This window comes from Heterocephalus glaber, unplaced genomic scaffold, assembly GCF_053883595.1.
Source record: "Heterocephalus glaber isolate CG9 unplaced genomic scaffold, H.glaber_assembly_v1.0 deba00001532, whole genome shotgun sequence".
NCBI classification, from domain to species: domain Eukaryota; kingdom Metazoa; phylum Chordata; class Mammalia; order Rodentia; family Bathyergidae; genus Heterocephalus; species Heterocephalus glaber.
Window position 1 is genome coordinate 23,840,763 of NW_028258330.1, and position 23,279 is coordinate 23,864,041.

At 47.4% G+C, this 23,279-nt stretch overlaps 1 protein-coding gene and 1 long non-coding RNA gene across 3 annotated transcripts in view; one reads left to right on the forward strand and one right to left on the reverse strand.

The window, feature by feature from the left end:
- Nol4l (nucleolar protein 4 like) overlaps positions 1-23,279 on the reverse strand; it is a 117,560-nt gene that overhangs the window by 39,299 nt on the left and 54,982 nt on the right. For both annotated transcript variants that reach the window (XM_004840574.2, XM_021254886.2), the window contains exon 4: positions 21,867-21,976. In XM_004840574.2, the coding sequence (XP_004840631.1) occupies positions 21,867-21,976 (110 nt within the window). The remainder of the gene's footprint in view (positions 1-21,866; positions 21,977-23,279) is intronic.
- Positions 9,576-23,279, forward strand: part of LOC147824699 (uncharacterized) — a 46,741-nt gene continuing 33,037 nt past the window's right edge. Inside the window, exons 1-2 of the long non-coding RNA XR_002393420.2 lie at positions 9,576-9,735; positions 23,022-23,057. This is a non-coding gene — a long non-coding RNA (uncharacterized LOC147824699). The remainder of the gene's footprint in view (positions 9,736-23,021; positions 23,058-23,279) is intronic.

A 23,279-nucleotide genomic window follows, 5' to 3' on the forward strand; every position in this document is an offset into this window, starting at 1 on the left:
CAGTATCAGCCATATGGGATGCTCCCCTAGGCATGGTCTCCCCTAAAATGCTTAGCCTGAATCTGATTGCAAGAAGACAAGAAATCCAGAGAGACTCCCCCTCAATATGATGATCCTGCACTCCTCAAAATGGTCACTGTCATTAATTTGCCTATTCTAAATTATGAAACTAAAGAGCAATAACAGCTAAATGCAATGTGTGACTTCTGGTTGGATCCCAGAGACAAGTTCTGAGGTGAAAAAGGGGTGGGGTAGAGGCAGAGGATGGAGGCCAAGTGAGGGGTTGGGGAGGGTCCCCACAAGTAGTATAGCAACACGTGCCCTCTGTCCTCAGATAACAGAAACAGGGCCAAATCCAGTGAGGTGTGTGGATTTTATTCTGAGAGTGTGGAGATGATGCAATCTAAATTGCTTTTAGATCAAGGAAGATGAGATTAAAATGAGCAAGAGCTGGGGATTTAGCTCAGTGGTTCCGGTGCCTGCCGTGCAAGCTCAAGGTCCCAAGTTCGATCCTTGGTACAAAAAAACCAAAAACATAAAACGAGCAAGACAGGTGGCAGGGAGACCAGTGAGAAAGTTAAATACGAAGGGTCTAGCCAAGGGCTGGACATGTGGCTCAGTGGTAGAACATTTGCCTAGCAAGTGCAAGGTCCTGGCTCTAGTCCCCAGTGCTGGAAAAAAAACAACAGGGGCTGGGGGGAGGTGGGGTGTCTAGCCAAATGAGACTACTTCTGGCTATGGCTTTAATATCACACCAAGTGGGCATGGGAGCGGCGGCGCGGCTAGGTGTCATCCAGGAGCCCACAGTCCGAGCTGGTCACTGTACTTTCCGCTGACCTGACAGTCATTATGCCGAAGAGGAAAGTCTTCAGAGAATACAGAGGGCAAAGATGGATCCAAAGTAACTAAACAGGAGCCCACAAGACAGTCTGCCAGATTGTCTACGAAACCTGCTCCACTAAAACCTAAACCTAAACCAAGAAAAACATCTACTAAGAAAGAACCTGGAACAAAGGTTAACAGAGGTGCTAAAGGGAAGAAGGAAGAAAAGCAAGAAGCTGGAAAGGAAGGTACTACACCATCAGAAAATGGTGAAACTAAAGCTGAAGAGGCACAGAAAACTGAATCTGTAGATAACGAGGGAGAAGAAATTGTCACAAAAAGTTGGGGGTGATTTTATGTACCTCTTGGGACACCCTTTAAAAGCTATTTTTACCAAGTATTTTGTACATGCAAATTTTTTAGGACTCTACTAGGAGGCAAACAAAGTACATAAGGATGGATATTTTACCCTCTCATAGTCATGCTTTTTGAAAGTTTTCATTATTATCAAGTAAAATAAATACCATCTTAGTATTGGAAGCTGTGTATAAAACTGATTGAGCAGTCCATGCACCTGCTTTAAGAATTTAGTCCTGTGCATACTGTAGTGTTTTTACTGTGCATATTTGAATTTTTCATGCAATTTTTCTAGAGCAATAATCAGTGGTGCTTTTGTACCTAGGTTTTATGCGATTTTAATGAAACATGGATAGTTGTGGCCACCTGCTGACTATTTTTGTTTTATAATAAAAGGTTTTCTTGTCTGCAAAAAAAAAAAAATTATACCAAGTGACTTCAGGCACCATAATTAAGCCTCTGTAAGCCTTATTTCCCCATCTAGAAAGTTGATCATAAGATGTTTAACCCAATATTTGGCATCAAATTTTCTCTATTGAAATTAGAAAGCAGGATAGGCAGCCTCCAAGATGGCTCCTGATGGTCCTCACATCTAGGTGTCACCCCCTCCCCCTATAACAACAAACAGGGCTGAACCAATGGAAGATTGTGGAAATGAGGGTGTGAGATGTCTGAGGCTAGATCGTAAAAGACAGCTTGATGTCCCAGAGGAAGTACTTTATGAATAGTAGCTTTCATCATCTTCATCCTCAGTGAGATTGTAAATGGTTCTGATCACAGTCATGACCCTCTATACAAAAGCGACACCAACTTATCTGCCACTAGCAATATTGGCAATTCCTAGTCACCGCAGTGCTGAGTACCAGTAGTCTCTTCCATTTTGCCCCCCCCCCCACTATTACGTCCCTTCTCCTCTCCACTTGGGAATGTGGGCATATGTCTATGTGCACTTGGTATTTACTGACCACTTGTATTTCTCAGGTTAGAAAAGAGCCTATTCATATTCTTTGCCCATTTCTCTATTTGGTCTTTGTTGGTCTTTTTTTTTTTTAAGATGTCTTTAGAAATGAAGAATATCTTTTGTCAGACATTTTGCAAATGTTTTCCTTTTGTTGTCTTTTTCTTTTGTTTGGGATAGGATATTTATTTTGCCACAAGGAAATTTTTAAATTTTACATCATCTGGTTAATTTTTTTCCCCATTGGGGCTTTGGAGTTGCAGATCAAAACAAATGGTTTCCCTCTTACCTTTGAAGGTTTGATTATAAAAGAAATTCACCTATACTTTCTTCTGGATTACTTATATATTTATTATTATTATTATTATTATTATTATTATTACTATTATTTGGCTTTTGAGACAGGGTCTTGCTATGTAGTACAGGCTGAACTTGAACTCACTATGCAGGCCAGGCTAGCCTCAAACTCATGGTGATCCTCCTGCCTCAGTCCCCCAAGTGCTGTGATTACAGGAATGTAGCACCACTCATGACATGTTTGTTACATTTAAATCTTATCCCATCTGTAATTCTTTCTATAACTTATTTCCATATAAGTGGTGAAGTGAGGATCTAGTTTATTTATGTGTTTGTATTGTGGTACTAGGGATTGAACCCAGGACCTTTCCAATAAGCTACAGACTCAGGGTTTTTTTTGTTTTTTAAGACAGGGTCTCACTAAATTGCCCAGGCATGGCTCAGCCTTCCAGAGTGCTAGATGCTGGGGATTTAGCTCAGTGGTGCCTTACATGCCTCAGAAGTGAAAGGTCCTGAGTTTGATGCCTGGTACTCAAAAAACAAAACAAAACAAAATAAAACAATAGCTTCCCAGAGTGAGTGATGGAATTACTGGTGTGTGCCACTATGCCTGGTTTCTAGTTTATTTCCAAATGGTGTGTGTGTGTGTGTGTGTGTGTGTCTGGGAGTTGAATTCAGGGCCTTGTGGTCTACCAGCAGCACACCTTCAGCCCTTCAATACTGTCTTTTAAAATAGCTTATCATTATCCACTGATTGGAAATGTCTTTATGATATACTAATTTCTCATTATTTTTAGAAATGTCTAGTCTGTTGATCTGTCATTTTCTGTCCTGCTATGATAGCTTTAAAATATCTGTTGATGTCTGGTTGTGCTGGCACCTCCATGAACTGTCCCTGCCTGTACTATGGAAAGTGTCACAGTGCAATTATGGAGAAAGGAGAGGAATTTCTCCTAAGGGGCTGGGGGCTGGCAAAAAAGTTTCTCAAAGTGGTGACTACTCTGAGCCAAAGAGGGCATAGGGAATGACCCAGGTGGGACATGGGGAGGGTGGCTCAGCAGGAAAATGAGGGGGTCAGAGCACTTCCTCTATGGGCTGGGTAGGCGGTCAGTGCATCCACTTATTCTTCACATTAGCTGATTGTTGCATAGCTGGATGCACTCTTATAGCCAGTTTACACCTTTGCTCAAAGTTAGAAGGCCAATACCCTCATTCCTTCTCTATTTAGAGAAATTTCCCATTATGAACAAACTAAAAGAGCCTGGCTTGTTGAAAAACATTCTCCCGAAGACCTTGGCAAAAGGTAAATTTACAATTTCATTATTCTCCTTTTCAGTAATGTCTTGTTAATGTCAGTTATGTCAATTAATCTCTGGTCATGCCACTGTCCTACTCTCAATCCTTCAGTAGTTCCCAGGTGCTGGCAGAGTAAGTTACGCCCCTCTCTCGCCTGGTGTTCTAGGCTTTGCACAGCCCTGCAGGGCTCCTCTCCTTCAGTTCCTCTCTAGGAGCCCTACTGTGACAGACTCACCATCTCCTGTCCCTTACTCACTCATGTGTCACCCCTGCCATGCACATTTTCAGGCACATATTCCCCTCACAGATATGAGGCCCCATCATGCACCAGGCATCATGACAAGTGCAGGTGACAGCAGTGGCCAGTGCAGACATTCTGCAAAGCCTGCAGAGTGTCGGGGATTTAGCTCAGTGGTTTTGCCGCCTGCTGTGCAAGCACAAGGACCCAAGTTTGATCTCTGCAGAGCAGTGGAGAAGAGGGAGACTAACAAATGACCACGTGGTTTCTTGATTGTATTCTGGTCACAGGAGATGGATCCTGTTTGTACTGACAGGTGTGGGACCTGCTAGGAAGGAAGTCCCTGGGCTATGAGAAGAATGTGTGAATTCTGGAGGGCTCCTCCATGAATTCTGGAGGAGGTGACACGGGTGGAAAGGTGGAAAGGTGTCTGGAGTGTCAACAAAGACGCTGTTCACCCTCACAAAATCCAGGCTCCTCTCAACTCAGAGTGTCTAATGAACAGGCCACCTAGCTGGCTCTGAACTGACACCCCTGCTTGGCAGCTGTCACTTTATGTGCTCGTGGCTCTTCCTTTTTCCTGTATTATGCCTCATTGTCCTAAGTGGACATAGCTCTGAGGGGCTGGAGCAGGTTAGTAGAAAGCGGAGTCCCCATGGCATTCTGCACACAGCAGGGACCTGACCTGCTTGTGGCCCTGAGGTTTGCATAACCCCATCATCCACACACAAGCCACACTGTAGTTCCTGCCTTTTCTCATTTCTGTCCTAGCCCCATGGACAAGGCACAGACCAAATGCCAAGGCCAGCTGTGGTCCTGTGCTTCTACTCATGGGTAGGTGCATAGCCAAACCAGGACACATCCCAGTGCAACCCATCATAGGGCACCAGTCACAAAAGCTTCCAGTGAAAAGCTGCCCAACAGCCACCAATGGACGGATAAGCAAAGAGTGGTATGTCTACACCACAGTACAATGATCTGAAATAAGAAGAAATAAACTAGTGATGTGCACTACCATGTGATGACTCTATGAGCTTACCTGTGAGTGAAAATGAGTACATGCTGTACAAGTCTATTTCTATAAAGTTCTAGAATGTACTACAAAGTTCTATAAAGTTCTTCACTGTTAGAAGTCAAGTTTGCAGTTGCCCTGGTTGGCAGCTGTGACTGGAAGGGGCACAAGTGGTCTTTGGGGTGCAACAATTTTTTCTTGATCTGGATATTGGATCTGGATATAGGATTTCTTGATCTAGCCTCACAGGAGGTGAGGTTAGTCTGTAAGCCTTTACTGAGCTGTCCATTTCATGATACTGCTCTTTTCTGCTAAGGTAGTAACACAGAAAATGTTCAATAAAAGTTGGGACAGAGTGGGGACATATCATCCATTTCTGCAACCACTCTGGCAGGCCCCATGCTGGCCACATGGGTTTGCTATCTTAGCCAGGTGACAAGGCTGATGCTAATGACGAGGCATATGCCACGCACACCATGATGAGGGGCTCTGGAGGAAGATTTAGTGACTCACCCAGTCACCTGATGGGGAGGAAACAGTGCTCAGAGAACAGGGGGCATGCCATGCTGGGGTGGGAAGCTAGGAATGTGGGTCTCCAGGGTGCATGGTGGGCCCCACAAAGATGCAACCCTAAGCCAGAACTTCCATGTGATGCTACGCTTTACCCACTGTCAACAGAGCAGAACTAAGAACTCAGGCTGCAGACACAGTGCTTCCTCCTTGGCCAGACCCCACTCACTGCTTGCTGCACCCTGAGAGAGAGGGCTGGGCATGGGAGGCCCCATGAGACCAGATGCAGCTGGCTTCCTAGCAGGTGACTCAGGAGAGGTGGCAGCCAATGTGAGCTGTAAGACACTGACTCACCCTTGCTCTGAGGGGCTCACACTAGGAAGTAGGGGCCAGTGATTAAGACAGGGACAGGTGTGCAGGGCCCTAAGTCCCTGCGTGGTGGGTAACATGGAGTCCTGGATGTGTGTGCTTGGAGGCCAGGTCTCCAAGGTCTAGGGTTAGGGTAGAGCTGGGGAACAGGGCACTGGGGTGCCTTCTGCTGGATCCAGAACCTTCCTCGGTGTAGCCTCAGGCAGGTAACTAACCTCTCTGAAACTTGGTTTTCTCATCTCTAAAACTGGGGACAAAAAGCAGGCTGAAATGCAGTGAGGCTTGCAGGGTGTGAGTGGGTGCCACACAGAGCTCGGCCCAAACTGAGTAGCACTGGTAACACAGAGTGGAAGTGAATCACTGGGGACACAGTCATCAGACAGCATTTAATGAGCCACTGCTGTGCTCCAGGGCCCGGTCTGGGTGCACAGACCACGGTTTGAAATCTGCAGACCTGGGCTGAAGCTGGCAGTACCAGTGCCAGGAGCCTCACCTATTCCTGCGCTGATAACAACTCCACCCCTTTCTGCTGTGGTACTGGGGACTGAAACCTGGGCCTTCATGTTGAGCTGCATCCCCAGTCCTTTTTATTTTGAGACAAGGTCTCAATAAGTTGCTAAGCTGCCCAGGCTGGGCCCAGGCTGGGCTCACTTGCAATCCCCTTGCCTCAGCCTCCAGAGTGCTGGGATTTTAGGTATGTGATACTACCCCTGGCAGGGTGACAGCTTTCTTTTGCCTTTCTCTTCTCCCTTTCCTTTCCTTGGGAAGTGATGGCATTCATGTTGGAAGGAATAGGGCTCTTTTTCACCAGTGACATGACTTCTAACAAGTTTCCAAAGTGTGAAATGCAGCCTCAGTTTCCCTAGGATGTGAAGAACTGGATTCTGTTTCTGCCCAGTATGTGGCCTTCAAGTTCAGTTGACAGCACCCAGACTACAGCAGATACCCTAAACTGATATTCTCCCTTGTTCTCTCAACTACAGAGGGTAGAAAAATGAAGTTCTTTTCCAGCCTTCCATATGGCTGGGGACGGGGAGGAATGTGACTTTGTTCTGGCCAATGAGATGTGAATAAAGTCTATTGGCAACTTCCTGGGAAAGCTTTTGCTTTGCTAAAATAGACTTAACACGACTCCTTCCCAACTACTTCTTCCTTGAACGTGAATAAGATGGTTGGAGCAATAGCAGCCAACTTGCAACAATGAGGAAGAGGTTAACAACATCACAGAGATACCAGCTCAGCATTGTACATGTTAGTACCAACAGTAACTCCCCACTCTTCTTGTTAGGAGCAGAATAACTTCATGTTTTGCTGTGTGGTCGGCTGGGTTTTGACTGATTTGCAGGGCTCCCATCTTTGCATTCCCCTGTGACTTTTGTTCTAGAGTGCTGGCTCTTGTGAGAGGACATAAGGGTGCCTGCTGTGTATACTGTGGAGCTGGAGTGCTGAGCTCTCAGCTGTGGACTGTGAGGGGATGGAGGACACGTCAAGGCCATGCCTAGGAGTGCTGGGGCCTATGTGGCTGTGGCAACACCCTGCCCAAAGATGTCCACTCTTTCTATTTACATTTTCTTGAGGCTGACAGAACCATTTCAAACCCTCCTGGGCATTAACAACACCCATGGGCTAGCTGGGCACAGGTTCTGTGACTTTTCTGCTGAGGAGGCTGCTCTGGTCGCACTGGGCTGTGGCCCTGCCTGGCTGTCTTCAGCATCCACCTGAGCTCAGCCCCGCCTGGCCCTGGGATGGGGTCCAGCTGATGGGCTGAGGAGAGCCACACACATCTGAGAGGGGCCCTGGCCCAGCTGTGCCTGAGACATGCCTGTCTGCTGTGAACCCTCAGCACCCTAGACTTCTCCTGGGAGTTGTTTCCCCTGGAGAAGGAGACTTCTCTATCAAAAAGCAAATTTTAAACAGACTTTTTTGGATTTTCTACATATAAAGTCATGTCATCTGAGGAGGAAAAAAAGCAAATTTTGAAAACTGCTGCGTTCCAGCCTCCCTTGCAGTTCCAGGCACAGGGAAGCTGCAGCTGGAGAGGGGAAGGTAGACAGCTGGTTGGGGCAGGGGTGTGTCAGGAACCAGAGTTGCCAGTGTCCCTCTCTTGGGGGCCCATCTCCACTTGCTATTACCCACTAAAGCCCCTGCTCCCTCTGGCAGTAGCAGATCCCCCACAAAGCTTCATGCACCAAGCTCCATACCCAGCCAGCAAGCCCCAAATGTGTTTCCCTCACTCCCTCCACCCCAGCCCTCCGACTGCCTACTCCAGGGCCTTTGTACTTGCTGTCTCCTCTGCCTAGAAAGCCCATCCCCTTCATCTCCACAGGACTGGCCATTTCTTGGCCATCAGGTGCTGGCTCACAGGCCACCTCTTCAGAAAGGCCTTCTTCCTCAGAAGCAGCTGTATCACCTCATTCTGTTTTAATTCTCTGTCCCAAACTTCTCCTTTTTCTACATTTTTCTTATTGACTCATTTATCACCTCTGCAGCCTATGAGTGTCTGCTGGTAGATGTGTTATCCGTCTAATTCACTGTTGTATTCTCAGCACACAGACTGGCATCCAGCACATAGTGTGAACCTAGTGAATGAGCTCGGAGTCAATGGAGAGGATTTCCTTAGAGTCACACGACATGGTGTGGGAGAGAGGGCAAGGGTCGGGATAGGGGCTCATACCTCAGTCTGAATGGGGGTGGGAAGCCACCAGCCTGCCCAAGGTCCAAGTTCGGTCACCCTCAGCAAAACAAAGTGCCCAGTACAAATCCACAGCACAGTGCTGCACCCTCCCACCCTCAAAAAAAAAAGTGCCCGTTAATGAGGTAAACACAATCACAACCAGAAATAAGCCGGGCTGTGCTTCTTCAAGTCCACCCAAAGCCATTATCTCTAATTGATCTCCAGACATCAGCTGCCAGAGCGTCTGAAGCCCCTCTGCATCCTCCAGGTCTGGTTACAAGGCCTGGCCTGCAGAGGAGAGGCAGAGCCCAAGGCCCTCCTTGCTGGGGAAACAGAGCCTGTCTGGGCCCCTACAGCTGACAAGGGTCTGGGTGGGTCAAAAGCCACACTGGTTAAAAGCCACACTGCTCAATAAGCTGCCTGTGCAGAGGTCTTAAGAGGAAAGGCCTGACAAAATCACTGGAGGTCTCACCCTTGAAAGAAAAAAGTAACAAAAGCCAGAGAGGACTGTTTTGAGAAAGCACCTTGCAGAAAATATCTCACTAGCTCTGGGTGAAAGAAGCACCTCAAAAACCAGGTTAGGAGTTTTTTCCCACCAAGGGCAGTATGCAGATATTGACTGTACAAAAAATAAAATAAAAAGCTGCTGTTGCACACTAGTAATCCCAGCCATTCAGGAGGCTGAGGCAGGAGGACTGCAAGTTCGAGGCCAGGCTAGGCAACTTAGAAAGACCCTGTCTCAAAATAAAAATAAAAATTTAAAAAGGGTTGCGGATGTGTCCCTAGCACACAGGAGGCCCTGGGTTCTAACCCCCAGTACTACAAAAATAAAAACAAAATGTAGGTCTTAGCCAGAAGATAACAAGTCCCCTCTGGATCTGAGTCAGCCGGGCCCCAGAATCGGGGTCACAAGGTCGGCCATGGGTTCAGTGACCATCTGGATGTTTTGAGCTGCTCCTTCCTGGCTCAGCCCAGGAAAGATGCCTCCTTTCCTGTTGGGCGCTCTTGTCCTTGGAGACAAGGCCGGGAGGCAGGGCTGGTTTAGAGAGGACAGAGCTGCTCCCTCACTTTACAGAGCCAGGGAGCAGCTCCTGCCTCCACCCAGCTCTTCCCTTCCACAGACAGAGCACCCAGGCTGCCCTGCTCTGCTGCCTGCATGGGTGACCGATGGGCAAGGCGTGCATTTCCCCTAGGTGATGAAGGTAAAGGTCACCCTCACATCTCCACTCTTGGGGTGGGTGTGGGTGGCCTGGGAGGGGAGTGAGCCTCAGGGAGCTGCTGGGGACAATGAGCCCTTTAGGTCCCCCTTATCTATGGACCCCATCAGGAAGTGGCCCTGGGAACAGGATGTGGGGTATTTTCCACTCCTTTCCCACACAGCTTCAGGGAAGCAGGAGCAAAGAAGAGAGACAGCCCCCGTGGACCCAGGCAGTCCTGGAAAACAGTGGAAATGCTGCTTTTCTTGGGGTCTTTGGAAGTTGCAGCAAGTTTCTGGGGAGCACCCAGGGATGTTCCAGACCACATATTGATCATGAAAATAATGCCTCCATTGCAAAGGATGTTTAATAATGAGCTCTTCACATTTTTCTTTGTCCTCTGGAAAAGGAGATGTCCTCCTGGATACCATCTTTAAGGGGTGGGATTGCAGTGCTATTCATTTTTCCAGCCCCCAGAGTCCAACACCAGGATCAGCATGCTCCTGGCTCGCATCTACCCTGATCATTGGGTGAACAAACACCCTGTAGTAGAAGTATCTGGCTTAAGTCCTACATGGTCAGGACAGCCGGGAACCAAGAAAGGGGGGAGGGGTTAGGCATTAACATTTTTTTTCCAAAGTGACTGTTTTTTTCAAGCCAGTAAAATTTTTGTGGTGATGGAGTTCAAACCTGGGGCTTTATTCTACCATTGAGCTCCACCCTCAGCCCAGTCAAACTTTTAAAAAGAAGATCCTTCTAGATACTAAAACATATTCCACACAAATTCTTTTTTTTTTTTTTTTTTGGTAGCGGGGATTGAACTCTGGTCCTTGCACTTGCGCAGCAGGCGGCAAAACCACTGAGCTAAATCCCTGGCCCTATTAAGACACATTCTACAATCATAAAACAGTGTGATGCTGAAACTCGAATAGTCAAAGAGGCCAGTGGACTGAATGGAAATACATCCTGTTTCAGATGGTTTGATATAAAGGTGGCATCTGAAGCTAGAGGGGAGAAAGCAGATTTTATTATTGTGACTGTTATTATTATCATTTTGCAGTGCTGTGGATTGAACTCAGGAAATTGCACATACTAGGCAAGTGCTCCCACTGCACTGTAACCCCAGCCTTCAAAATAGATTATATAATAAAAGGTAATGATAGGGCCAGGGCTGTAGCTCAGTAGCGCCATGCCTGCCTGGCAAGCGCAAGGTCCTGAGTTTGATCCCTGGTACGGAAAAAACAAAAAACAAAAACCCAACTTGGAACAAAAGGTAATGAGACAAAAGGATCCATACTTCAGAAAATGCCAGGTTAAGCTCCAAATAGATCAAAGATCTAATACAAAAATGAAAATGAGGGCCGGGGATGCTCAGTGGTTTTGCTGCCTGCTGCGCAAGCGCAAGGACCCGAGTTCGATCCCCGGTAACAAAAAAAAAAAAGAAAGAAAGAAAATGAAACCACATGCTTTTTGCTGTGTTGGCTAAGAGGACTGGAGGAAAGGACACCCAGTAACAAGCACACCTAGCACCTGGGGCTTCAGGCTCTTTCCATTTGTTTTTTTTTTGGTCCCGGGGATCAAACTCAGGACCTTGCGCTTTCAAGGCAAGCAGTGGAACCACTGAGCTAAATCCCTGGCCCTATAGCTTGGTTTTTAATATGAGTCTCCAGTAAAGGAAATCAGACTTCCTTGGGAAAATGGCTGAGTCTAGGGCTGGGGCAGGAAATGGAGTCATACCTTGGTACTCAGTTGCTTTGAAACTTGTCAGATTTGGTACTCCGTGCATTATGATGTGAAAATTTTATTCAGGTACTAGTCATTGGCTTGGCACTCGACACGCAGGTTAGAACTTGTCAGTATTGGTTACCTCAGGATTTTCTTGCCTTTCCAGCCAAAACAATTTGGTACCCATCGTTTTTCATAGTTCTTGTTGCACTTCCCAAAATGAATAAAAACAATAATAACTGAGGTATCACTGTATGCAAAATGAGTCTGAGCACCTGATAGTGCCAGAAATGAAGGAAGTACTAAATAAATAGATAAATAAAACCCCAAGAAACAGAAAAACCAAAACAGTGATGCGGCATGTCAAAACAGCACAGAACTGAAAGAGCTCCCAATGACCAAAACTTCATCAATTTGATCCATAAAATAACCCAAGTATGTAATAAATAGCCACAGGTCCATACTGATATAAACAAATGACTAAGCTAATACCAAGGGAGGAGAGGCAAATCTCCCAAGCACATGAATCCCAAAAAACTGTTGAGGACCCTTTGCCCACCAGGCCCTCCCTTCGGAGAGAATTACTGCTGCTTTGCATGTGCAGCCCGTACATGTTATTGACTTTGTGCCACTGTGCAGTGTGCAAAGGGAGAAAAGCACAACTTCAGAGTGGAGAAACCCAGCAAACGTTACCTTGGCCAGGTGTAATCTAGGCCAATATCAAGTCATCCATCTTGTTGAAAGTTTGTAGGCTTAACACATCACAATGAAATGGCCCTCTATGATTGTGGTTTTCCTCTTAATAACCTAATACTGCTATGTTTTATATCAAGAACAACATTAGATAAATTCCAAAAATCCTACAAAGTATATAACCAGTACTCTTCAAAACTGTCAAGTTCATAAAAAATAAGAAAAGTCACATCCCAGAAGAGCCTTAAGAGATATGATAACTAGCAAGCCTGTAATTCCAGTACTCTGGGAATCTGAGGCAAGAGGATTGCAAGTTTGAGCCCAGCCTGGGCAATGTAAAATAAAAAATAAAAAAGGGGAGGGGATGTGGATCTGTATAAAGGTCCTGGATTCAATCTCCAGTAACAATGCCCACCCCTATATACCCACAAAAGAAACGTTGTATCCTGAATGCAATCATGGAACAGAAAAGGACATAAAAACTAAGAAACTCTAAATGGAGACTTCAGTTATCAATATTGGTTCATTGGTTGGAACAAATTATCCTAGTAATATAAGATGTCAATAATAGAGGAAACTGTGTATGTGGCAGGGAGGGGGTCATGTGGGAACTCCATCTCATCTTCTCAATTTTTTCTATAAATCTAAAACTGTTCTCAAAAATGATCTGTGACAAAAATGAAAACATGAAAGTACCAAAAGAACACATGGGGGTGGAATGGAGTTAGCCTTTTTGAGTCTCAAATGCAGAAGCCATTATAGAAAAACATTGATAAATCTGAGTCTATAAAAATAACCAAACACATAGCATACATGAATCAAAAGAGAAAAGGCTAAGGAAGAAAAAAAAGAGGCAATGGCTAACTCTGGGGAATCCAAAGAAAGGAAATGTAATCAAGGTATGCTAATGGGTTAGGCCTGAATCATACGAATGCCGTCTGCAGTCCTAATAATATAAACAATGAATAGTGATTTATAACCCTAAGTAGAGAGCTAAATAGGAGATGGACGAAGGAGGAATAAATGTCCTTGGGAGAGGCCATAAGAATGTAAATACTTATCTCCCGGAGCAAGAAATTAAACAACAACAAAAGCCTGAATTGAAAAATCAAGAACTAGTGGTATAAGCATGATATTTAGAAGCCTGAGGTGGGTACAGAAGAGATAGCCAAAAAAATAGCCAAGAGATAGCCTGGGTGGGGGGTAGAAGATGAAACAGGGAGGCTGGGCCAGGGTCTGCCCTTTCCTGTATGAGTTTTTAAAAAATTTATTCAATAAAACATAAATACAAATAAAACACACACACACACACACACACACTGCCTTGAGGGGGTGAGGTGGGCCCCAACAGTGTCCACTGCACTGCATGTCCTCCAAGGCGGAAATGCCCCAAGGATACTCATCTGTTTAGAGAAATCCAAACAGCAGCCTTGGTCAAGGTCAGTTTCCCAGTTGCTTTTTGTTTTTCTTGCTGCAGCACAGATTTTCCTCAGGGCCAGGGATTTATGGAGACAGGAAAAGGTTTGGGCTATAGATTCTTAGATTTTGAAAATGTGGCCGATGGAATTTCAGGCCTTTCCTGTGCTCTTGGGGCAGCAAGCTGGGTCCCCTCTGTTGACCTGTACAGCAATGACCAAGCTGATCTCAGAGGCCCATGCAGGGCATGGAGCACATCTGAGAGGTAGAGGAAGAGGAGGGCAGTGGGGGAGGGGGAGGCTGGAAAATGAGAAGGCGGCTTCTATGTGCTTCAGCTGGGGAGCCCTGAGGAGAGGGATGGGATGGAAGTCCAGGCAGCCAGGGCAGCGTACCCTGCTGGCTCACAGAGGACTTCAGGCCCACACTGTTCAGTGCGTTTCTAGAGAGCAGATGCAGGTACCCAAGCTGGAGACTGGTCCAGGGAAATAAATGTGCAATCAGTAAGCAAAACTGCATGTGCTGGGCATGATGGCACACCTGTGATCCCAGTACTTAGGGAGAGGCTGAGGCAGGATGATTGTTGTGAGTTTGAGGCCAGCCTGGGCTACATAGTGAATTCAAGGCCAGCCTAAACTATACAGTGATAGCCTGTCTCACAAAACAAAACAAAAAACGCAAATGGTGGAATGGGACTGGCAAAGAGATGCTGAGGGCTACAAGAGCAAGACACTGGACCTGATGGGGTGCATTCAGCCAGACCAACAGACCTCCCACCTCCCCATAGGCAGATTGTCTCAGTGTGGAGGCCAAGACTTTCCTGGGAAACTGTGCCTTCAGTCATCATAAAACAGCCCACTTTGGCCCATTTAGTATTTTTTTTTTTCCTCAAACATTTACTTGTTTGACATTAATAGCACTGACCAGCTTTTCAGTTTCCTCTTTCTTGTGCCATTTAAAAAAAATGTCTTCTTGGGCCGGGGATTTAGCTCAGTGGTTCTGGCGCCTGCCTCGAAAGTGCAAGGTCCTGAGTTCAATCCCCGGTACCAAAAAAAAAAAAAAGTCTTCTGGAAATACCACATGATTGGATTTTGCCATTATAAAAGCCAGTCTGAGGGTCTCTGACTCTGTGCAGTAGAATTTAGCCCATGAACACTTACTGTGATTTATGTTGGTCTTGTTCCTGTTAGTTTACCTCCTGTTCTCTGTTTCTTAGCTTTCCTTTTGGTGATTTCTGCTTTTATTCCCCCATGTAATCCCTCTTGCTGGACTGAACTTTTCTTTGTTTCTTTTCTTTTCTCCACAGGTTTAGCAGGATCATTCTAAGGGACCATCCTTAGCCACATACACTGAGCCACAGCAGGAGATGAGCCAATGTATCCACTCTGCTCCCCCCCCCAAACCCTCACCTCCCCTGGCTATGGGAATCCTGAGGCAGGAAAGAGGAATTATCTCTGCTATGGGCTCCCAAACGTTTCTGTCCAGGGCAGCACCGTGGGCCTCCCTGGGTTACAGACCTGTGAGTCAGGCACTGTTTGGGTAAGCGATAGGTCCTCACTGTGACTGGTTAGTGGCACTTCTCCTATGGGCCAGCCTGCATTCTTGGGGTCCTTCTGAGCAGGGCAGAGGTCCAGAGGTTCAAGAGAAAAGAAAGAGAGGGAAGGGCTCAGAGAGAGCTAAGGAACAGAATCCTGCTTTAGTGTTTCCCTCGTTCAAATGATGATGATTAAAAAGTGAATATGGTTTCTGAGTGTGGTGGTGCATGCCAGTAATCTCAGTTGCTCAGGAGGCTGAGGCAAATTTGAGGCCAGCCTGGGCAACTTAACCAGACCCTGTCTCAAAATGAAATTTTTAAAAAGGGCTGGGGATGCAGCTCAGTTGTAGAGCATGAGGCCCTGGGTTCAATTCCCAGCTCCTTCCCCAACAAAAAGTGATTGTGGTTAGCTAAAAGGTGAAAACAACTCAAATGTTCACTGACAGATGAATAGATAAACAAAACAGGATGAATCTGATGGTGGAATATTATTTGGCTATGAAAAGGAATGACATTCTGGCACATATCATGTTACAGATGAGCCTTGAAAGTGTTATACCAAGTGAAAGCAGTCAGACATAAAAGGAAAAATACCATGTGATTCCATTTATATGAAGTCCCAAGGACAATCAAATTCAGAGACAGAAAGTAGAACGGAGATTTACCAGGGGCTCAGGGAAGGGAGAAATAGGAAGCCAGTGTTTAATGGGTACAGAGTTTCAGTTTGGGGTGATATTATGGTTTATATCTAGATCCCCCCCAAAGCCTTATGGGTGGGGCTTTGGGGAGGTGATTGGATTATGGGGGCTTATAGCTGACTTGCTGTTAGGAAGTGGGTCTGGTGGGAAGAGGTGATCCCTTTGTGGGGAGGGTCTGCCTCACCTCCTCCACCCTCCAGGACCCTAGGAAACTCTGGTCCAGGACAGAACAGTAGAGAAGAGGGAGGCAGAGGTTAATGGAGGCAAGCAAGAGCCTCCTGCATCACGTGGGCTTACACAATGGAGCAGCACACCACTTCACAGGCTGCTGGGAGGACATTAAAACCATTAGCGGGACGTTAGCGCTGCTCCCCAGCTGGAGGGAGGGGGGCAGGTGCTGACAGCCTACAGGGACACAGCTCCAGTTGCGGGGTGCAGGAGCAGGAAGCAGAGCCTCCACTTGTGTAAAATGGAGGATGCATGGGGACAGAGCACAGCTGGCTCTGCCTCCACATCCGATTTCTCCAACAGGGTCTTGGGTCACACAATGTGACCTCAGGAAGAGCAGGATAGGGTGGACATCAAATTGTATATGTAAGCTGGGTGTGGTAGCACACACCTGTACTCCCAGCACTCTGGGAGGCTGAGGCAGAAGGATAAAAAATTTGAGCCCGGCCTGGGCAACTTAATGATTTAGCAAGATCCTGTCTCAAAAAATTTTTTTTAAAGAGATAGGGATATAGGTCAGTGTGAAGGCCCTGCATTCAATCCCTGCCAACACACACACACACACACACACACACACACACACACACACACACACACACACGTGTGTGCAGACAACTTGACATTCACAAGTTAGGGAAGGTGCTACTCAGCACCCCCACCAGCCTCCTCTCCCTATTTCTGTATTTCCCCTATATTTAAGGCAGCCCCCGGGTCCCAGGCCAGCACCTCTGCCAAACACATCTCCTCTCCAAGCCCATGGGCTATGTCTGCCTGTGAGCCTGCTGCAGATTCTCACCTGCACAGCCTCTGCTGGGCCATATGGGAGAAACAGCGAGGTAGGCTGGCAGATACTCAGGTTTGGGGATGGAGGAGATCGGGGTTTCTTCTTCTTTTAGTGATTGTGTGACCTCGACCCAGGGCTCGACCCTTCTGAGCCTCATTATCAAATCTGCAGAATGAGGGCAATGTGACCCCACAGAGTCCGGAGGGTGAGGAGCCAAGGGTGTGGAGTGCTGGAAACAGAACAGGTGGCCAATCACCAACCCCTCTGCCCAAACCAGCACCTACCTGCTCGCTCCCTGCTCAGCTGCTCCTGAGCTCTTCCTGAACATGCCACGGAGTCTGAGTTTTCCTTGTCCCTGTCACTGAACTGTATGACTCAGAGGGCAGGGACTTGGCCCTGCTCACCACTGTCCTCTGGCACATGGACCAGGGCCTGGCACAGCACATGCGCATGGACAGGTGGATGTGTGTGAGCAACCACAGGAGAACTACAGGGTCAGCTTATTTGATAGGTGGATATGTGAAGACCCGGGGGGCAATGAGACAGAGAATAACAGGGGAAATCAGCAGCAGAAAAGCAAAGCGGGTTAATCCTCTTTTTACTCAACAGTGTGGAAGGGATGTATTCACAGTGATCTCAGTGGTGGGATGATGGTGGGGTGTGTGTGTATGTGTGTATGTGTGTGTTACTCAGAGACTGAACACTAGGCTGCTCTACCACTGAGCTACACCCCCAGCCTTTTTGTTCTACTTTGTATTTTGAGACGGGGTCTCACTAAGTTGTCTAAGTGGAACTCAAATTTGTGATCCTCCTGCCTCAGCCTCCTGAATACATTACTGGAATTACAGACACAAACCATCTCACTCAACAGGGACAGTGGTGATTTTTATTATCATGTTCTTCCTCTTTGGCTAATGATCTTTCTACTATAGTCATGTGTTTACTTGTGTAATTAGCAAAAAACAAGGATGAAAGAAAACCAAATGAGACAGAAAACAAAGCCAGAGCTGTGTGAAGAAGAAATGCCAGGGTGCCACTCAGTGAGTGTTGCACTGCCCTGCAAAGGGGACCTGGGAGTTCAGCAACTGGGTACCTGAGAGTGTGGCCTGTACTCTGCCTGGGCCTCATCTCTTCAGATGGTGTCCCCAGCCCTTCCCTGAGGCAGCCCACACTGCACAAAGCTTCCCGCTTGCCCTCTGCAAGAAGACGGGTTCTTCACTTGCACAACTGAATGCAGTATCAGTTTTACCTCTGAATATGGAAACAACCCCATGCTTCTAGCTGACTGTGGCCACTCTGGTGACAACTCCTGGGGCCTGTGTCTTAGGGGAGGTCTGACTCTCATCATCTTGCACTTTGAGGACACCAAAAGTATTTATTGTGTTGCACCGGACCTGGAGGAGAATCTTTTTCCTTTGTATGAATGTTGTTACTAGATTGTTTTGTTTTGTGGTCGTTGGGGATGGAACCCAGGGCCTTGCATGTACAGGGGCTCCACCACTCGGCTCCACCCTGGCCCCTGCTCTGGATTCCACATGACCACATACCCTCCATAGAGAAGGACTCACTTCCCAGCATACTGATCTGACACAGCTGGACTACAATTACTCGATCCTATCCAGCCCTCAAGAAAATCCCACTGTCCCTTCTCTGTCTGACCAAAGCAAAATGAAGGCAGGTGCTCTCTTTGTATTACCACTATCTCCTGGGTGTGCAGTGTCCAAAGAAAAGAAGTCAGGCCAAAGTACAAGCACTCTGGGAAGCTGAAGCAGGAATATGCCAAGTTTGAGCTCAGCCTGGGCAATTTAGCAACTTAGTGACTCTGTCCCATTGGCACCATGCCTGCCTCACAAGTGCAAGGTCCTGAGTTCCATTCCTGGTACCAAAAAAAACTTACAAAGGGGGCTGGGGATTTAGTTCAGTGGTTCCGGCGCCTGCCTAGCAAGCGCAAGGTCCAGAGTTCGATCCCCGGTATCCAAAAAAAAAAAAAAAAAACTTACAAAGGCTGGAGATGTAGCATAGCACAAAGTCCCTGGGTTTAATCCCCAGTACCACAAAAAAAGGGACTTATCTCATCCTGAGTTTTAGCTGTAAGGCTTTGTGCAGTGCTAACATCATTCACCAGTTCCTTTAGAATTGGGTTCATTTTCCACACAGCTTGCATTAGTGATCTGCAAACACCCAGGTGTCCTCAGCTGGCATTTGTGGTCAGAGTCATCATGACATACCGGCACCACCTTCAAAGTTTTGTCTTTTTTTTGGTACCAGGGATTGAACTTGGGACCTTGCGCTTGCAAGACAGAAGCCAGAACCACTGAGCTAAATCCCCGGCCCAAAGCCTTGTCCTGGGACATGGGACTTGACACCAGCAGCAGAACCTGTGCCAGGCTGGGTTGGGATGGGGCTGTGTGCCCGCTCCAAGGACAGCCCTGCTCTGCTGGCACTGTATAAGAAAGAAGCTGCTAATTCAAGGATATATATTTTTAGTTCCAACTCAAGCTGAAGAATCAAAGGCTTCTGGTCCGTGGCCCCTCCTCATGGCTGCAGATAAATAATCTGGCAAGCAGTGCAATCTCTTGTTTTGCCCTGTGCCCTGCTGCAAAACAGGGGTAACAGTGCTCCCTACGAGACTGAGGCCTTGAGAGCCCTTGCTGTGCCGGAGTGCAGGAGATTGGCAGGTGGGAGGCCCGAGGTGGGGACAGGATGGCGCTTCACCTGCCAGGTGCTGCAAGGAGGGTCTGCACTTTGATCTTCAGCTGTGGCACAAGGGAGAAGCTGGATATTCCCAGAGGCCACGCCCACCTCAGCCCTAGATGGTGTTTCAGAGCACCCTGGGGATAATGCTTCCACCTGCCCTATCTTTCATGAATATTAGTTTTGTTTTTTTTTTTTTTTGGTACCGGGGATTGAACTTGGGTCCTTGTGCTTGCGCAGCAGGCAGCAAAACCACTGAGCTAAATCCCCGGCCCATGAATATTAGTTTTTTCTCACTCACTCATCAAGTGCTTTGTTTTTTTCATTGTTCTTCAGCAACAGACACCTCATTCCTTCCTCTAACCACACTCAACCTCTCTAATCTCTGTGGGCCTTGTCCTCCCTTATACCACAGGGCCTTTATATAAGCTCCCTCAGCCTGGAGTGCTCTTCCTTTCAGATCTTTAACTCAGCTGCAGCATCCTTTTCTGCAGGAAGCCTTCTCACGGCCTCTGCCCCAGCCCCCTCCCCCACCCATGTGCCCATAGGGCCATGTCCCCTGCCTGACACTCCTCACTGCCACACCAAGATGACTGAAGTGTCATTTCCTCAGCTGCTTACAGCCACCTACCGTGAGCAGGGCATTTGCGTTCGATTTTTCTCTTAGTGTCCATCTCCCCATGGGTCATAAGGAGACCTAGGAATGCTGGTGTTTAGCTCATCCCCAAGCCTGGCTCATAGAACAGGGCTCCATAAGTAGTCGGTGAATGGCTGAATCCTTATTAAAGGACCTGACTTATATGCACACATGTGAAAATACAAGATTTTAAAAACCAAATCAAGCCTAAGAGGATACATTAGGTGGATCACAGTTTGTGCTTCACTGACAGCTGCTGGTCGTGTTGGGATTGAACCCAGCAGCCAGGCCTAGGAAAGGGCTGGTTCTGGGCCTTGCTGTTTGTGGCAACAGGTGAGCATGGTGGTGAAGAGTAGGTAAGAAGTAACAGTGTGGATGGTTATACGAAGAGAAAAATCCATGAATTACTCCTCAGCAGTAATCAAAGGAGATTGCGCAGTAGGGTTGAGATGTTTTAACTATTAATAAAAGCAACACCCTGGTGACCGGCAGATCTGCAGCACAAACAACGTGGTCCTTGTGAGTTGGAAACCCAACCCCAACACTGCTTTCCGAGCGAGATAACTTTTGATGCAACCATCACAGGACAGGCACTCAGGCGAGAAGCCCAGGGAGACGCCAGGGATTTAGCTCAGTGGTTTGGCCGCCTGCCTCGCAAGTGCAAAGACCTGAGTTCGATCCCTGGTACCAAAATAAAAAAGAAGCCCAGAGAGACACAGACACAAACAGCTCTGGCTTCAGGAGCAAAGCTGACTTCATTTGGCCTCTAGGGGCCAGCATAGCATGGGCACTGGAGGGCACAGCGTCACGTGCTCAAGCCAACCAGCCTAAATCCTCCAATGTGGTAACACAGGCCCAAGGGCAACCCAAGCCCATCCTGCCACATCACCCCAGAGCTATCTTCCCCCGACACACACACATTGTCAAGGTGACCAATAGTACAGGACAGTGCCATGTGCTGGCTGTCAGACTGGAGTCCTGCCCTGTCCTGCCATGGAGGAAGGACAGCCATTCCCCTAGTCAGGCCTGAGGACTTGGTAGGTTCAGATGTCACGAGAGATGAGAGCGCTTGAAACCGGAGGTGAGAAATTATTACCAGGCCATGGAAGCAAGAGAGAGTGGCACTTGCTCTATCTTTTGCTGCCTGCCTAGAGTTAGAAGGTGTACTGCACAAGGAGCCAGGGAGAGGGAGTTTCTTTCATTGCCTGTTTCCATGGTGCCTGGCAGCCCTTGGCAAACCACAGCTGGGAACCTCAGACAGCCAGAGGGCCCCAGACAGCCAGAGGGCCTTATCTAGCCTGGGCCACCCTCCAAGGCCCATCCTCCTGGCCTGTCTGGGCCCCAAGAATGACACAGGCCACAGGCATGTGGCCAGGACTTCTCTCTCACACCTCCCTGGGGAAAGGAGGCCAATGACACAGCAGACAAAGTGCAGAACCAGAGTCCAAGTCTTGCCTACCCCTCCCTACCTGACCTTGGGGACAGCTTTGTGAAGCCTGCACTTCTGGGGTTTCATGAAGCCCCATCAGAGCTGTCTGCCCAGCAGATCCTCAGAGGAGGAACACATTCCTTCCTTCCCTCTGTGCCCGACTGCACGCCCAGATGACCAGATAAGGGCCTCTTTGATTGCCAGTGTGTTTACTCAGGCCTGGCCCCACACTGGGGAAGGCATTGGCCACAACTAGGAGAGTTAGGATGCCTCTAGGTGGTGAAGGGGGACAGCCACCTTACCTGCTCCTGGGAATTCATCACTCGCAGCTTCATCTGCTTCAAGTAGGTGGAGGTGAGGGGCATGTTGTAATCAATGATCCCGGAGACCAGAGGAGATGGAGGCTCATTTTCTGGCAAGAAGAACAAAAGGAAATCCTTTCAGTCTGTGCTGGGGCCTGTCACCTGCATGCAGAATTCAACCCAGAGGAGGCTGCCTCTAGGAAGGAGTAGGCCAGAGGCCACTGACTGGCCTGTAGTGGGCTGCATGGTGTTGAAAACACTTGCCAATAGGGGCCAAGTCAGTGCTCAATAATAAGACATTTCACATGTTAGAAGATGTGAAAATTTAGCTTCTTTGAAAAATGGAAGGTGTGGGCACCCAGAGCTCCCATAGTGGATGGCAGCAGCCACTTCCCCTAGACAATGTGGCACTGTTTGCCACCCCCTTCCCCGCACACAGTCCTTATCCTACTGCACACCTCTGCTCAATTAGGATAACTGCTAGGGCGCTGAAGGCATTCAAGTTTCCAACTCTGGTCTAAATCAGCTCTCTTCCTGGTGAACACCTGCCATGCACCCCAGCCCAGCCCAATTGAGGCCCCACAACATCCTCCCAGGTCCCATATGGCTCACAGGTCCAAACCAAGCCTCTAGCACACCCGCCCTCCCAAATGCTGGCTCCTCCTTAATCACATGCAGAGGGGCATGTTCCTCCCATGTATTGCTTTGCTGTCCAGAAGATCAAAGCAATGCATGTTCTTTTTGTAGAGAATCTGCAAAGTGCAGAGAGACATAAAGAAAAGTTTAAAAAGACATAATTGTACCAAGCAGCTCAGCATATGCTTCTGTTTATTTTTTTCCTTTCCATATTTCTTCTTTACATATTTGATATCACAATGCACACAAAGAATTATAGTCTGCTTAAAGAAAGGGGTTGGAGGTTTTTGGGGATTTGTTTTAACATTTTGTCATGGGTGTTTGTAACCATCAATACTCTTGTTTTGCATTGCAGATATAATTTTTAGAGCTGTATAATATTTTATCATAATTTACTTATGTCATTCCTTTACAATTGGTTATTTGGGTTGTTTCCTATTGGGGCTATTATAAACATCACTGCAGGAAACATCTCTGTGTACAAATACTGACCTGTATTTCTGATCTTTTTCTTTTTAGAACTGATTCCAGGAAATGGAATTAATGGGTCCAAAGGTAGGAATATTTGATAACTCCTGAAATCTCTGGTCAAGCTGCTGGGGGAACAGTGCTGACTACCTGCTCTCTATCTTTCTCCTGCTTCCAAGAACCTCAGGCCAGGTTTGTGTAATCCCAGGCCTTTGATCAAAAGATCCCCTTGTTCCACTGGTGGGCTGGGATCTGAGTGGGGTGAGGGAAGTGGGAATGACTTCCTGATTATCCAAAGCCTGCCCTCCT